At 35.8% G+C, this 18,292-nt stretch overlaps 1 protein-coding gene across 6 annotated transcripts in view; it reads right to left on the reverse strand.

Annotated features, from left to right (window-relative positions):
* The window catches only part of ZNHIT6 (zinc finger HIT-type containing 6), a 112,907-nt gene that overhangs the window by 53,824 nt on the left and 40,791 nt on the right, over positions 1 to 18,292 (reverse strand). For 3 of the 6 annotated variants that reach the window (XM_011284895.4, XM_019837352.3, XR_002161022.3), the window contains exon 9: positions 5,188 to 5,312. In XM_011284895.4, coding sequence (XP_011283197.2) covers positions 5,188 to 5,312 — 125 coding nt within the window. Of the gene's footprint in view, positions 1 to 332; positions 1,364 to 5,181; positions 5,313 to 9,174; positions 9,352 to 18,292 lie in introns of those variants that run through there. The other 3 variants (XM_011284894.4, XR_006584461.1, XR_006584462.1) reach the window with 3 other exon arrangements.

Consider the following 18,292-nt stretch of genomic DNA (forward strand, 5'->3'; position numbering starts at 1 on the left):
GATTCCTGAAGTTGATTGAGGAAGTATACCTATTTCTCAAATTTCAAGGCCTTATTTTCTAGGAATCATATTTCCACTATTACTTTTATGGCTAAAGGTCTTGTGGCGTTATTGTATTTGGATTCTCTTCTCCAGTTTTGATCCCAAGTTACACGTATTTGTGTTCTCCTATGCTCATCCTCTCATTATTCTATTTTTTCCACAAGCTTCTTTAATTAATGTCTCTGGCTTCCTTTTGGTCTAAAACTTATTCCAATTATAAACTACAAATGAATTCACCAATGTCCAATTTTATCATTGTTTTCTTAACCATTAAATACACAGATGCAACACAGATGTAATCATCTTTTACTCTTTTATAGCCATATTGCAATTTCATAACTGTATAAATTCCAATAAAACTAGGAAACTTTAATTTCAATATGTGAGATCATAATGTATACAGAGCTGCCATAAGGTATAAATTAAGCCATGTATATACATAAATGCACATATACATTCCAATAACACTTTGAAGAGTTCCAAGTGGTTTTTTTTTTCTTTAGTTATTGCTAGATGTTTCAAAACAGCATAAAACTGCTCATCATAACACCCCTGTGTGGTAATGAGGAGAGTGAAATGGGAACAGGATGAAAGGCACAGAATTCATAATAAGACACAGCTCACTGTGCAAACAAGGACACCCAAATTCGTAAGCACCGATGGTTCAAACGATGAGGAGCCACTGATTTTCTGAACTGAATAGAAGAAATAGTAGTTAACAGTATTTTTTCATCCTGTACATGTGACACTCTACTGGATGCTAACCAAGTAAAAGATCCATTCAGTCATGTCAAGAGAATAAGTTACAAAGAATCCCAAAGACAAAAATGGGCAACTGACGGATCAGTTCTCCTGTGGATACAGGATGTGTCACACGGCCTTTATGTTTAGTGAGGTTCCGTTAACAAGGATGCCAATTTTGCGGCAGACACAGGTGATCCTTGGGTCCGGTCTTGCATCAAACTAACAAACAAAAAAGTTTTCAGCCTACAGAATTAAGCATATTAAAACCCTGGGCCTAACTAAAATAAGCACTATGCTGATCAGGTGCAGAAAAAGAGTTCTTAGGAATAAGGGCCTTACAAGTCAATCTAAGAGGCTACATCTTTTTCAAAAAAAATGTTTAGATTTTTAGTTTAGTTTAGATTGTTTAATTACTTTCAGAGAAACAAAAAATTTCAACCACCCGCTGATAATATCCCAGTCATCCAACAGCTAGTCAATGCACAGTCCTCTGCAATTGTCTGGGAATTTTCTCCTTCTTCCTCCAGAAGAAGTGCTCAATTTTCATTGCCAATGTTCTTGGTAGATTCACTTTTCACTGAAAAAAATAAGTAAACATATAGTCAAGTGTTTATACTGATTCTGTTTAGCTTGTACTGTTTTTCCTTCTTCTCTCCTTCCTTCTGATGCATACCAACAGCACTGCTCATGGGGACAGACAAACCATGTCATGTTCCAGGCAGCCGGGAGATACAGTTCTGGCCACAATAAAGAGACGATGTCTGAGAGTGGCAATTATATTTTGTGAGGCAACATGCTTCCTGACTCTGTGGAAGACTTGGGAATGGTCACTTCACAGTGTGGTTATGATCCCATATTGGTACCACTGAAAAGATCACTATTATCACATAGGCTGGCTAAGTGTGGTTGGAATAAATTTTTCCATAATTTTTTTTTTTAACTTAAAATTGAGGGTCAGTATATGCTGAGTGAATGCAGGCTGAGAGAAGACTAGCTAATCGCCTTCTCCTTCCTTTGACAGGAAAGATAGCATACAGCAGAAATGGAGTTCCTTTAAAGGAGCTGTCCTTACTACAGCAAGACTATGATTCACTTACTAAGCTGAAATTCCTTACGGACAGAAACTAGATCTTTCCCCCTTACGTTTACCTCCCAGCATAGCCTGTCTGCTGAATCAGTATGAATGCAGGTCACTCTTTTTGTTTTGCAATCTGCAAAATGGGAACCAGAATAACAGCTCTATTTCATTGCACAGTGAAGCTAAATGGAAATCCTATATTAAAACACTATGAAAGTTAAGGTTAAAATACTGATTATTTTGCTTCAGGCTTACAGCCATTTATTTCTATTAAAAAGATAAGGGAAATAAAGCTCAGAGGTAAAGTGAATGCTCAAGGGCCCACAGCTTAATAGGAGGTGATGCTGGAATCATAAACCTAGATCTTGCCTCATATTCAATCGCCGAGTTCCTTGGGGTTTGCCGATGTTACCTAGATTTCAGATTGTCCCAGCAACCAAGATGATGTCTCCTGAATCCTTTTTATAAATAAAACATTGAGACAGCTTCCATCCAAGATGTGGTCCTGATGCTTGTGGAAATTTACAAACTCCAGCAGAGTCCTTTCAAGTGTCTCCATGATAATACAAGTCAGTTGTTTCTTCTCTGGCTTTCTTTGCAATTTATACAAATTTTATTATAGCAACTCTTGCCCTGTAAAGTTTAGATGTCTGTTCGTGTGCCTGAGATCCATTCTCATCTCCTTACCCCACTGTATCACACACACAGTGAAAGAGAAGAAGAAAAAGTGGGGGTGGGTGGGTGGGGGAAGGAGGAATGAGGGGAGGAGAATGGATGAAAGGATTTATTGGCCCAACAAGGGACTGATGCATGAGTAGCTGCTGTGCTATGTATTTTCACTAATTCAAGTCATCAATCTTGGTTTGGATTCCTTCCTAAAGGCAGAGACGTTTTCTAATTTTGAGTTATCTTAGAACAACAGAGAAATATGTTTTGCTGATATTTTTAAATTAATGGAGCTTTGTAGTATTTGGCATTGCAATTCGGGGAAAACTCTTCCTTTGCTTTCTTGAAGTTGCCTGTTTTCTTCTTTTAATAGCACTCCATTCTTTTTTCCTAAGACTGAAATGCAGCATGTTCTTATTAAGTCATTTAAATCTACTAACTTACGTTGGCAAATAGGGATCTGTGAAGTAAGAAACACCATTCTGAGCACTTCCCGCTGGACTGATAAAGATGGTGACCAAGCACACCACATTCCCAATCTACTGGGCTACCTTAACCGCTCAACCTTTTACAGTCAACCTTTTACGTTCCTTAAAAAGCAGAAAGCAAACAAACAAAACTTGCCTCTTGCCCATCAATACTGGCAGACTTTTGAAAAAAAAATTATGGCAATCTACAACCGTAACAAACATTATAACAATGATCAAGTGTGAAAACCACTGAATCCCAGCCCAGAAACACATTTTTCCCAAACTAGAAGAGAGACACCTTGTGCTCTGAACTCAAGATCAAAATCCAACATTTTTTCCTCCAGAGAGAGAAAGAATTTCAAGGCTCTCCAAAGAAAATGCCCTGTTCTTATATAACCCTCCTCCAGCATTAAGGGACCACCCTGCCGAACATCCAAAGCTGTTGAGAATGTACAAAGAATCAGATATGTTAAGTGCTCACACAAAGATATGTACGTACGAAAGACCTGGCATTATTTTTAAAGTGTGTGTATTTCTGATGTGACAACAGTGGTATGGTCCTTCAAATCCTGTCAGACTAAGTTTTTTGCTACAGCAGCTCTAAATGATCTTCTATCCTGAAAGCACCAGTCACTTTTTTTCCTGTAAATAAGTCAAATATCACATACCCCCCTCCCCCAAAATAGCAAATTTTACTTAATCAGGTTCCAAATATACTACAAAAGTAGCCTTTTCTTTTTGCTTCATTACAGGAAGGCTTCCTCAGTGTGCATTCCTAAACAAGGTGAAAGAGGGGCTGTGTGTGCTATGTTTATTTACACAGACATGTTTGCCCTGGCTAGTAACCCACATTACCAAACATCTTTCCCTGAAACCAGCATTTAGAGAGCTATGTGAATTATATTAAGGAAAAAGTAAGATTTTACACAGCTTAAAAAAAAAAAGCGAAACTGGCCATTTACAACACACTTCTAATTTAATTTGAGAAAATAAAATTGGATATTTTCATTCAAATTGTGAAAGACATAAAGCCAAGAGTTAACCTAAGGATTTAGAGGCCCATAAGTGATTATCAGAAACTTCATGTTTGCTAGCTAAAAATCTAAGTCAAATTGTGACGCTGACAAAGTTTTGCCCACTTCGAAAAATAAAAACTCTGCTATTCATCTTTTGCCAAGAAAAAAAACCTATTATACACATGTAAGAGAACACCTTAAAACAAAGGTTACTGCCTAGTACAGCCTATGATGCTGGCAGAACAATAAATCTAAACCATATATTTCAAATAATTTTATTTAAAAAATAGATTTCAATCCAATCCAAGGATTCAATGGTCCTCTGGAGACTGTTACAATGAAACTTGTCCTGTAACTGTAATTCTTAGCTGAAAGTGGTATCTAATGGTTTAAGCTGAGTAACCTCTCTCCCTTTTTAAAAGTAATTTCTGAATTTTATTCATCCTTTTTCTGGAGGTGTATTTGGCAACACAAACAGCTTACTTTAATCAGCAGTTGCAAACATGGGTAAGTCATTTTATATACTAAATTTTTACACGTACTATTTCCAGTTTTCATACTTCCTCCCAACTCCACTACTCACCAAAGAAGGTCAGTATCTACTTTTAAAGAATCACGAAAATGACAAAGAAACAAAATCAAAGAAAATAAAACCAGGGGGTTTTAAAAAAGATAAAGGTCAAGGCAACGGCACTAGCTTATTTAAACACAGTCCAAATTTTAACATGATGTTCTTTCAAATATATCCCTTTCTATAACGTAGGATACTAAAAATGTTTTACAATCCCTCATTTTAGGAATCCCTAAAGAGAGAGTTTTTACTAGAGAATAAATTTATTTGTTATTGGACAGACTGTTAAAGACTATTAGCTCAAAAAAAAAAAAAAGACAAAAACACACAGAACTCCAAGAAGGCAAAGAATGTCCTTTTACAGCCATTCAAACATATTCATCTTAAATTGATTGTGACAAGCTTATGTGCTCTCAAACACGACAGAATCAGCATTCATTTGGTTCCTTACAGAATTAACTGTAGCTATAGAGCAAATTCAGTTAAGTGTGTAAATACAGTGGCAAAACACATATACGAAGAAATAACGACAGTCACGTAAGTGCTCGGGTTCCCTAGAGTTACTCTAAGTGTTACAGGGACAAACAGATGCCCACTTACCTTGGTGAAGAACTTCCATGTCATTACTGGATTCTTTTAATACCACATGTAATGTTGGATACTCAATGATCACTTTGTTCCTCAAATTGTCACGGAGACTTTTATAAGGATCCAGTTCGTAATATCTTATAATAAAAACAAAAACAAAAACAAAAATAAAAAACACCCTTAATATTCAAAGTTACCCATAAATAAAATAGAGTCCCTTCCATTAGAAAATTTTTAAATGTTAATGACATTAATAGTTATTTCCTTATAACATCTCTAAGAAAACCAGGTAAAAGAGCTATTACTATACAGGTTCTAAAATAAAATCAAGAGTGTATCAAGTATGACATTAGGAAAGCTTTAGAACAAGTCATTTTCATATCACAAAGAGTAAAACTAACTTTTATGTAATATCTATGTTTAATGTGTGATGAATTCTTCTTGGACAAAAGAATGACTAGCTAAAAATTCAAATTCCTCAAATATCTTTAGTTTGACCTTTAAAGGAAAAACAAAAAACAAAAAAAACCCTATCCCATGATAATTTTCAGTAATATGTGGTGTTAAAATAACTGACTACAAATACTTTTGTAACAAGCTCATTCTAATTATAAATCGTTCCCAGAAATTTACATTACCATACAATTAAATTTGGCCTTCCTTTATCTTCAAATTAAAAAAAACAACAACAAAACAAAAAACCAAGTTTAAGTTTCTGGATGAGCCTAAAGCACAAAATTTAAGAAATACGGAGTTTATCAGTCATGGTAACATGACACAGCTGTCAAATGTGCCACAGGTAATTAATCAGATGCTAATATTCTTTATGGTGTGCAACTCTCAAGCCATTACTTAAAAAAACTGTTTTTAGTTGATCAAAGATGCATTCCCCTAACATTCTCCCCCTTGCTTGCTTTCTTGGGTAGCAGTTGCCTATGGGAATGTGTTGGCATGTGAATACTGTCACGTTAAAGAGGAAAAAGTTGAGAACATGTCCACCAGTGTAGCGCAGAAGTTCTCCAACCTTTTTTCTTTCATCTCCACCAATGCCAGATGATATTCACATGCAAAACACACATCCTAGGCGATACCCAGCCTGACAGCTGTAAGTCCATCCTTTTCTGTCCCACTCAAGAAAACACATTGGATGGAGTACAAGTGATCAAGAATGAAGTGATCCATGGAATACATTTGAATCTGTGAAGAGTAAATCATTCACAAACTTTGGTATTTCCTAGTTAGTAATAAATTATTTGCACCATAACTCGCAGCTGACTAAGAGAGACACGCAGTGCATGATTCCTCTGCAAGTCTGTCCCATGGAATAGTTTTCAAATAAGGGAAAATGGAAGGGCTTATTATCAAAATGCTCTGATTTCTTTTTCAGAAGGTGACAAGTGACAGAACAACTGTAAAACCAAAACATTACTTATGTTTGCATGACCACATGCCCCACCCCTGGAATTCAATTCTTTGTTTCAGAATTACAGAAAATTTTTTATGTTGAAAAAAAAAACCCCCAACTTACTCAGTTTTCCTAAACCAGCCACCCTAGTGCCCATAGGCCACGGAACGCACACATTCTTTTCCCTGTGTAATGTAACACAGATGTGCTTATGATACTTTAAAAGTGGTTCCAGCATTCAAGGATTAAATGCTTCACATCTTTTAAACATTATTTCCCTTTGAAATAAGCAGTGTTCTTTTAAAAGTTAGCAGTAATTATATATAAGAGAAAAATGAGATTGAATTAGATATCAAAGTGTAAGATTAACTTTTAAAGTAAAATATAAAATGGATATAACCAAAATTTTCTAAGGAGAAAATATGACTTGAATGTTCAAATAGGAAACTTTCAAGTAGTAGCCTACAAACGCTTGCAGTGACTTATCTTCTGTGTATTTTAAACTGAATCCTAAGACTTCTATTAAGAGACATTTCACAAATATGGGAATGTTTTCTACTTATTTCAGTTTTTGAGAAATAATTTTCATTGTATACTTAACGTTTTAGGTAATCTGTGTAATCCCATTAGGTTTTTCTAGATTTCCAAAGATAAAAAAAAAAAAAAAAAATTCTTCAAAAGCCACATGGTAGCTACAGCCTAATAATCTTGCTGACACAGTATAAAATACATTCCCAGCACAGGAACACCTAGCGATACTTAAAAATCACCATGTAATAAGTTATACACTACTTCAATCTTAAAACTACAATGATTACTTGTTTAGTTAAAAAAAATTTTGGTCCCTCTTTTATGTGTGGAATAGGCACTTTACTTTCTTTTACAAAGTACTTAGCATGCACAAAGATTTCTAAGAACTTATAATAAATTATTTTTAAAATATTTTATTCAAATACAGTGAAAATCTGGTATGTTGATGGTTCTGATTAGAATCACTGAATTTTCCTTAGTGTTTACCCTAAAATGTCGCAAACTTCTAATCACAGCAATATTGCTATTGAGTGTCAGTAAGCTTTGAGGCCTCAGCTTTCCAGTCTGTTAAAGAGGTTGGACTTCACTAGACAATCTTTTTAGCTGAAATTCTGAACTTCTGTGATTTTTCTACTACTGGTGGTTACTCTTAGTCTACTGTTTGCCCGTGATTAAAAAGTAAATTATGTGAACTGTTTATAAAGAAAAGCTATCAAACACATATGGGGTAACATTTTGTGATCTGCATGAAACGAAACAGCAACTTTTAGTGGCTGTTTGGGTCTGGGTCTAACACTTGAATTCCAGTCCTGGCACCATCACTTACTGCTCTGTGATTCTAGACAAGTTACTTTACTTCTTTGACCCCCAGTTTCCGCACTTGAAAACTGTTAGCTCACTTACTTAAGCCATAAACAAAACTTTATGTTTATATTTACCTAAAATAAAACACATTCTCATGGAAACAAAAGTTCAGAACAGTTTTTTTCTGAGTAACAAAGAATGGCACTTATTCTGTAAGCACAGAACCGCCTATTTCCCTTCTAATGCATTTTACATTTTAAACATAGCCTTACAACTTTCAAACCATTGTTTTAGATCGCATTTACTTCCAGGAGGCTAAAAGTACTTTGAATGTTTCTATTTCTATTATCTTTAGGCAAGGTGTAGAGTCCAGCTTGGCACTGCCTATAACATTCAGTCTTTAGCTCTTTTGCAAGCCATTAAGCTATTGAATCCTAAGGGACAGCTTTATCGTTTTGAAATCTTCTCAAACTCTGGAGTTCCCATTAGTAGAACGGCTCTGCTACCATAAGACAAACTACTTAGGTTTGGAAGGATTAAGACACCAACATTTGTCTTTTTTTTTTCTTACCCTTAGGGACTCTCTGAGACATTTCCTCTTGTTATTTCACTTGCTTACCCTCACAGGCCTGGTAGCTGACCCTGTACAGGCAGCTTCACAGGGGCACTATAAGGCCAGCATGGCTCAGTAGGCTAAACAGGTGTTACAGTGATTGACATTATATAAATAAAAGTTGTCTTGATATTCAAGGGTATGCTTTTAATCTTGGCTCTGTTACTAACTTTCAAAGAAACTGGCCAAGTTCTCAAACTTCTTCCTCCACTTTATCTACAAATTAGGATTAAAAAACAATTTCTCATAACTCAAAAGGAGACAGAATTTAAAAAAAAGTTCTAAACGATTTTATTTCCCATCTGATCACTGACACACCTTACATTATCTCCCTTTCTCCTCCTACAAAATACTGAAACTAAGCATGAATACTTTCCAAATTTAACAATCTCCTAGTAGTCCCTAAGTGACAGACCTTTTTCCACTAAAAAATAAAGTCACCGGATGAGGTGATCACCAAGATGACTCCAGCTTTATAATTCTGCAAGTGTAGACATATGCCTCCTCATTCAGAAAGCTCAATAGTTCAGAACTGCAGTGGTAAATGATTCTAGTCTATCCATGGTATGACAGCTATGGGATGTGGTAAAATAAAGTGACCAATTACACATTTTAAAACTTAAGGAGGGTCTTACAAGGCTCTTACTTGTTCTAGATGCCATTTGTTCAGTCTTTTCTGATCCTTACTGGAAGCTCAATTACTTTTAAATCCAGAGGCTTGGGCTCCAATCCTAAGATCCTTAAGGCTCTTAAGGTCCTTAAGATCTGTAACTCCTTAAGGATGCTCAGCTTTCTTCATCAGTACGATGGAAAAGTTATCTAGCTTGTAAAGATTAAATAAGTGAATTTAACAGCTGAAAATGTTTCTAAAGTGGAACGTGCCCAAACTAGTATCAGTAATAACTTTTTATACTCCACAAAGATTTTATATAGCACCTCTAGCAGGGATATGACACACTTAGGAATTATGTTCATGATCTATGACAAGACTAGTTAGTAGGAGAAGTATGAACTTGTAGAGACAAACAGACCCAAGTCCAAATTCAGGCTTTGTAAGTATAAACTGGTTTCTTTATGTAGGTCAATTTCTCAGAGCTTATTAAGCTTACTATCTTGTAGATAGGATACATACTATTACAATTAGTAATACATGTGGAAACGCTGTAAGCACTTATTCATCAATTAATTCCTCAAATATTTATTGTTTACCACATACAGGTAGTCTGCTAGATAACAAAAGGTCATAGAAATAAAACCCAGTTTGTTGAGGGCACCAAAGAAACAATGATCACATTTCAATGGGAAAGTGTCATGATAGAAATCTAAAGCTAAGCAGACACTCAAAAAAACATTCTTTGTTCCTTATCCACCTGAAGATGCTCTTACAGGCTGCACAGTGCCTTTGATATCTAGGCACTTCATTTGCTAACCCTAGCTACCCGTTTTTATCTGGTTCTTAAAATCCCTCCTCCTTCAGGGATTTTTTTCCTAATTAACACAGGGAATTTTAATTAGCCTTACTCTTGTTAACAAGACATATTTCATCTGGTACTAAGTTGAATGTAAGAGTATGAGTAGTACAGACTCTTAATCTTCAATTTTTACTAGGAAGTAACACTTTGCAAAATATTGTGACCATCTTCTTCAGAGAAACTTTTGCTTAAAGGTTAAATAGTTCATGAATTAACTATACCACAGAATTATATTACTTTAGAGTTGGCAAGAACTTACTCCACTTTTTTTTTTCCTTTGGTCTTTCAGCTAAGGGCAATGAAGCCCTGAGAAATTAAGTATCTTGCAGAGGGTCACATACGGAAATGCATAAAGCAGATCTTGAGTTCCTTCACTCTACTGTTTGCTTGTTCACTTATTTGTCACTCAATACCTATTTACTGAGGGTCTGCCATATACCAGATACTGTTCAAGGCACTGGGAAAATAGTGGTGAACTATTAGGTATTCACTCGAGGTGAAGGATGAAGGCTTCCCAGGAAGAAAGTAATGTACAAGGTAGAGTCACGAATAAGCTGGGTGTTCACAGGACTGAGTGGAGAATAGATATGGGAATATATATAGAATTCATAGTTTTGGTACTTATAAAAAAAATTAGGCACCTGGGTGGCTCAGTCAGTTGAGCGTCCAACTCTTGATTTTGGCTCAGGTCACGATCCCAGGGTCATGGGATCAAGCCCTGCATTGGGCTCTGCACGGAACATATAGCTTGCTTAAGATTCCTCTCTCCCGCTGCCCCTCTCCCTGGCTCGCTTTCACTCTCTCTCTCTCTCAAAATAAAATAAATTTTTAAAAATTTTAAAAAAGGAGAGAGAGGTTTGGTTAGAGGGGAGGCTGAAGCTCTTTGGCTAATATGAAATATCTGAAATCACCTAGAAATTTCAACTAATCAAGTTATTCCCTCCGAAGAGTATATAAAGTTGGTTACCAATTACCATATAACTAGAATGTATAAATTTAGATTAACACTGAGAATTAAAATATACTTCCAAAGCTTTTAGAGAAAATTCTCATTTTATGTTTCACATAATTCCCATAATTCTTCAACAATCAATACAGTATATATTTGAAATGAGATCATCACTACGGGAACTGCAGACTTACAATCTGCTAAGAACTGACCATCATATCACTTTGGATCTACTCTTCAGTACAACCTCTCAAATTAAAATTCTCAGGGTCAGAGCTACTGAAACTTGGATAGCTGTGCTTGCATCTGTCCTGTAAACACTAACCCAGCTGTGGCAACCAGGTAAGCATCAGCTTTCCTACAGCTAACTACAGTTCTTACCATAAAACTGCTTCAAGCAGGATGCCACACAAAGCCCACTGGACATATCTTCTCTGATAAAAATATTTAGTGCTCTATGTATTTCCTTTATTATGTATGGACATTCTTCAGGTTGATTCTAACACTTTCCAGTCTTCAAATGATCTCTTGCTTCCTTTGTTCTCGAGTCTATATCCAAACTGTGACCAAAATGTGACCATTTTGAGCACATACTCATCTTGATCATGACTCTATGAAAAATAATCAACAATCCCAGAAAGGTATAACAAAGAACTGGGGTGGTTTTACATAATCTAAGAACATGGTTGATGTCCATTTATGGCATGTGCTATATTGCAGAGAACATACCAATGCACTGGAGATAAGCAGGCCTGGGTTTGGATTTAGGTATCACCATTTGGTGGTTACAAAGCTGCAGGCAGCACTCTCTGTAAAATTATAATATGTGTAAAACCTATAATGCATGAATAACATAACGTATACGTATAATGTATACAAAATGCTTACCAAAGCACTAAAAAACAGTAGGAGGCACTCATTAAGAGGTTGTTAGAAATACTATGCTTCCTAAAGATGTCTTTTTGCCTCTAGATTTAACCTTGATTTTAACTCACCCTTGCAGCAAACATTTTTTTGTGTTTGGGAAAACTTATTCAGGATCTTCACACTTTTTTGCTTATATTATGACCTAAAATAGTTTTGGAAAACAAGGATACTTTTTTATATTTTTAAATAGACATCTAAAACTTCATTTAAAATCTTTATTCACAAGTTTAAATAAAAGAACAGAATTTATCGTGTGGTGGAAAAACTGATGATTTAAAATGAAAATGTTACATCACTCCTAAGTAAATTCACTCAAATCGAAATATCATAGCAATGTGGTATCAGTATCATCCATTTAAAAAATAATATGAACAAGTTCTTCCTCAACAGTCAGATCTTATATGGTTTCTTCTCCTTGAACTTGTATTTCCACTCCAGTTCTCCAAAGAATTTTATCCTCAATAATACATTTGTGTTTAAAAATCTTTTATTGATTACCCATTCATACTTTTCTGTATCAAAAATGTGTATGTAAGCTAAAAATTTAATTTTATTACCTGTGACTTTAATGCTTTAAATGTTACAATTTCTTCTGGATGGAGTAATTTTTGACAATTAGTATAAAATTGGTCAAAACACAAGCATACAACAATTGAAGTAAAATTTTACTGGAAATGCATCTCTTGATGTGATGGGCAAGCATGGACGACGGCGTCTTCTACTACATGCAAATTTGTTTACTACTGATTCTTAGATTAAGTAATTTACCCCACTTGTCTCTGCAGTACTCATTAATAGAATCGAATTTGAAAAGGAAAAGGAAAAAATTTAAGTGATCCCATCTAGAGAGCCCGCTGCTGTTATTTACTAACATCACAGTTACTTTCAAGGGATCTAACTAAAAGGCAGCAATGGAGCCTGCAATTTTCACAGGACATCTGAAAGCAGCTGATGCTGTTCTCAGACATGCTGGAATCCCTTTAATGTTCTCTGATAATGTATTTAATTCTGTGCCATTATTCTCAAAATAATGTTAACTTCCAAGATCTTCAGTTTCCTAACAGCAGGACATTTTTAAAAGTCCCAGCTTTTAACCACATACTATAAATTTCTTATGTAGAGTATCTTCAAAGTACATTTCCCAATTATTTTCTGTAAGCCTGAAATAAGATAATTTAATTTTCTACTTCTGGTTCAATTAAGCAAAGGATAAAGATTAATATCTTTAAAGATGTCAGAATCTGATTTCAATAAATCCAACTTAAAATCAAATTACTTATTTCTTTATACAGCTTCAATAATCCAACTGAATAAACACTTACCAAATGCTTATTATACAGAAAATATGCTAGATACTGTATGGGAACCAAAACGTCCTCAAGGAGTTTACACCCTTGCCAGTGTTTCTCAAAGTATGATCACAGGCATAACTTAAGAGGCAGAGGATGTAAAAAAAAAAAAAAAAAAAAAAAAAAAAAAAAAAAAATGCCGGTTTCTGGGTCCTATGTGAGACTGACTAAACCAGAGGCTATGAGGGTAGGCTGGAAATTCATATTTCCAACAACTGTCTCAAATGATTATGATGAACACTGAAATGTGAGAAGCACTGTTCTGAGAAAAGAAGAAATACAGGTTAAATGCTCAGCTGGGGAAATGTTTATGGTAAGAAGGGATACTGGCTAATAGGGATATGGGCCAGCAAGGAGGGATATGGAAAGCAAGGAGGGATGCGGCAGGGCTATGAGGAGATTTGGGCAAGAGACCAGGCTCTTAGAATCAACTAAGGCTGAGAGGTGGTATCCTGCAGACCGAGTTGAGAATCTAAGAAGTCAGAATCTGAGTGAGTTACATGAACTGGACATCAGGTCTGCTCTCAGGTAGAAAAGGTCTTTGCTTTCTGGGAATTGTGTGTTAGTAAAAGAGGTCAGGTGGATCTCATTTGAGGCCTTCACACAGGCAAAACCAATTTCTCTAAAGTGACACACAAAAAAGTATCCTACCTCTTTAACTTCACTGTAAATGATTTTTAAAACATTTCATGTTACAGATCCAAAGAAAGTAATCTTAGTTTTTATTTAAAAAACATCCTCTCAGCCTGGAAATAAAATCATCCAAGAAAAAGAACTCATACTTTTGCTGGTTGCTTTTCAAAAAAAAAAAGGAAGAAAGAAAGAAAGAAAGAGGTGTTCCAAAAATTATTAAATACAACCAGTACACTATGAAACAACAGAATCTGTGCATGTACAATAGGGTAGTATCCCCAAGAAGAGTAACAATCTTCTGTGATGTTCATTAAGTCAAAACTTAAATAATACTTTAGTTTGGCTTGGGTTTAAAATCTAAAGTCTCGACTTCATGTGCCAATCTTTGGAAGCAGAGTGATGGCAATTGGGGGTGTGCTTCCATAAAAATAGGACAAGTCTGGAGTGTCTATGTAAAATGTCCAGGCCTTTCCAGGTACCTGTTATGCCTGGTACATTTAGTATAGAACTAAATGCAGATCTACTGTAGCATTTACCACATATCTACTTTCTCTCCTAGACTGTGAGCTCCTTGAGGGCTAGTCTTTTAGAGGCCTGTGTATCATACTGTTGCCGGCACATGGAAGGGACTCGAGGATACTTTAGGTCAAGTTCATTTATCAAAAAGCCTGTCTTCTGAGCAGGTACTGCTTTCTCAGAAGGAACTTTAAATTATACTGGGAGTTATTATAATCTCTTTTTCTGTTGCTCTCATTTTACATATTGAGAATTGAAGCCCTCAGCTAACTAAATGATATTGTCACAAATGACCAATAAAAATCCTTTAGAGCAGAGATTGGAAAACTATGGTCAGCAGGTCAAATCCAGCCCACTGTCTGTTTTTTGTGCACAAAGTCTTACTGGAACACAAGCCATACCATTGATTTATGTATTATCTATAGCTGTTTATGGGCTATAATAGCAGAGTTGACAATTATGACAGTATGGCTCACCATGCCAAAAACATTTACTCTTTGGCCATTTCAGAAAAAGTTGTCTCAGTCCTCCTTTTGGGTATTAAAGTGGTAGCAACATCTAGCAAATAGAAGCACACATATATTTACGTGAATTAACACACTACTTATTAAGAAAATTTACACTGAATTCATACTACAGGAAAGTCACTGACTAAGCACTGCAGGAAATGTGAACAGGAAGATGCCTAATATAGTCATTGTCTTCAAAAGAATGTATCATTGAATAGGATAAACTGTATTGGGAAAAAAATAAAACATGATTGCAGGAAATTATGAGAAGCACAACATATTTTTTGAGGCTTAAAGGATAAGGAAATCACATCTAGTTGGTGGGAAAGGATAGGCTCCGCTGCAGATACGGATACAGTCAACCCAGAAAAATGGAGAAGAGAGAACATAGAGGAGACTCGTTATGGAGGCAACCATGTAAAACAGGGTGGCAAGGAAGAAGTAAAAGATGGCTCTAAGGTCTTATGTCTCATATACTGCAAGAGTGACAGTGCCAGTAACACAGAGTAAGTATCAACATTTGCTGACTGCTTACCAGATGCCAGGAACATAACCCATTTAATATATATTTCACACACACACACACACACACACACACACACACACACACACACACACAGAAAAAACAGATGTGGTGTGATGAGGTCTAAACAGTTTAAGATTTAATGAGATATGTAGGTGAAGATAGATATAAACCAGGATTTGGAGTTTGGGAGAAAGGTCGAAAATGTATCTAGATGTGGGAGTGACTGTACAGAAATAACAGTTGATAACACCATAAGTACACAAGTTCCTCAAACCTCATATTCTTTCAATACCCAATTTATGTTAAAAGAAATATAAACTAGCATGATTAGGTATCTGCCCCCATGTGGCTAATGGTAAGTGGCCTGTTGGGAGTATAGCTAATATTGAACTTAGGCTACTTCCCACAAGTATAAGAAATACCGAATGGCTGAAACAAGCCATTATTTTAAAAATAAAAGTACTGTATAACATATAGTCAACTGCTAGCTATATAGACCTTTTTGTTTTAAACAGATTTCCTCCTTTTTCTAAGGAAGTAATCTCTAGGATTAAAACAATAATAAAAACTCTTATATTGAGTCAATTCTAAAAGATGTTGACCTGAATGCTGCAACTCCTAATATATGAATAATATGTATTTACTGAGAATGATTGGCTATGTGCCAGGTGCTGTGCTAAGCAGCCAACATCTCAAAGTAATCTTCACAACAACGCAATATCATTTCTGCCTTGATCCCCACTTTCACGTGGGAAAAGTGGCTTAGGAACTTTCTAAGGTTTGTACCAAATTTATAACATTATTTCGACTTTACAGAATATCTACTTTGATGCAGGTTTTTGGATAAAAACAAAAACGTTATTTTGGAACATCTCTTAATTTGGGCTAGGTTTGAGAAGCAGTGTTCTAATAAACTTAAGTGTTTGCAATGGTGAGACTTTTGGTTTACAGTCTAGTCTGGAATGTCTTAAAGTAAAATCAGGTCTACTTCTCCACAGATTATGTATTCTGAAAGGATAGTATTACTATTTCTTACTGGAATATGTATAATCTTACTATGAATAGATACTAAGAACAAATGAACAGTATAAAACGACCATTCTTTTTGCAAATAATGTTCCAAAAAACAATGCCACTTCTACTTAAAACTCAATGTGCCCTAAGCCTCTCCAGGCCCTATACCTCCATCCCTCCAGAAACAGATCCATGCCAGGAACCTCAGTCAGTCACCTTTGCTTCGTGTTTGTGTTCCCCCACTACTGTAGAACTGTACCCAATTCATTCTTGTATCAACCTCAAGTTTTATTTATATGCCTAGAAGATTAAATGTGCTTAATTAATGGTTTCTGAGTAAATTTGGAAAGAATTATCCCATAATAGCTTAAACCACACGTTTATCAAAACTAGAACCTTATATAAACATCAAAGCAGCAAAGTAAACATAAAGAAGGTGTAGCTGAACTTCTTTATGGAAAATAAATGGTTCAATTAATAAGTAAAATACAAAAAATAGATTTGGAAAATTACAACTGAATGAACAGTATCACACTTCGGAGTATTCGAAATTCTTCAGTCCCTAATAGCATAAGTGAGCAGCAATACAATGGCTGCCCCTGAAAGTACCTGGCATTACCAACATAGGCTTTTCTATTTCAAAACCACTCATTTACTTTCTGGGCTGGTTAAGAGGAGAAAAAGAGGCCTTGCTAATAACACAAGCACCTTACATGAATTCTCTTCCACTGGGAATGTCAGCTCCCGGGGACAGGAATGGTTCTCCTTACTGCCATCACCCCAATGTCTAGAATGATACCTGGACCACAGTGAGTATCACAAAGTGTTTGCAAGAGAATGAATACATGAATTTACTTAAGAAGCCACGTTAGCTTTTATAAGAAAACACAAATCCAAACCTTGTGTATTCTGGAAAGAAAACTCTCAAATACATCAGCAGCAAATTCCTTAGGGTTAGACTTGCATTCTATAATCCCCTAAATCTAAAAATAAAAGTCATGTATGGCAATGCTAAAAACTGGGAAACATTTAAGACTGCTCTAGCTCATCAGGTATATATATCATGAGACAACTGTTATAAACCCTCCAAGAATGTAAAACACAACCAGTGGAAACTGGCAACATCAAGTATTTGGTTAAAAAGACTTTACTCTGGAGTCACTGGAATGCTGTAAATCGTAGGATACATTTAAAATCAACAGCCACAAGGAAACTACATGCTTCTGCCTTGTAAGTACTTTTTAGGAAATAATAAAATCCTCCTATTTTAGCATGCTTATCTTATATCAGAAGTCTAACATTTAAAAACCTATAATAATCTTACTTAGATGTTCTCTGAATGTACTTTCTTTTAATGATAGAAGTATAATTATACATCTAAGTGTACAGCCTATCAATGACTACATTATCTGAAAAATACTGTGGTTACATTTTTTTTTTTAATTTGAGACAGAGTGAGGGAGAAGGGGAGAAGGGCAGAGGGAAAGAGAAATCTTTTTGTTAATGTTTATTTATTTTGAGAAAGAGAGAGAGAGAGCGCATGAGCAGGGAAGGGGCAGAAAGAGAGGGAGAGAGAGAATCCCAAGCAGGCTCCATGTGCAGAGCCCAATGCAGGGCTCAATCTCATGACCATGAGATCAGGACCTGAGCCAATATCAAGAGTCAGATGCTTAACCAACTGAGCCACCCAGGCACCCCAAGAGAGAAGCAGGCTTCACGCTCAGTGCTGAGCCTGATGTGGGGCTTGATTCCATGACCCTGAGATCACAACCTGAGCCAAATTAAGAGTTGGATGCTCAACCGACTGAGCCACCCAAGCACCCCTAAATATCTTTAGTTAAAAATATCAAATGACTAAATGTCCATCAA

Source organism: Felis catus, chromosome C1, assembly GCF_018350175.1.
Source record: "Felis catus isolate Fca126 chromosome C1, F.catus_Fca126_mat1.0, whole genome shotgun sequence".
Classification (NCBI taxonomy): Eukaryota; Metazoa; Chordata; class Mammalia; order Carnivora; family Felidae; genus Felis; species Felis catus.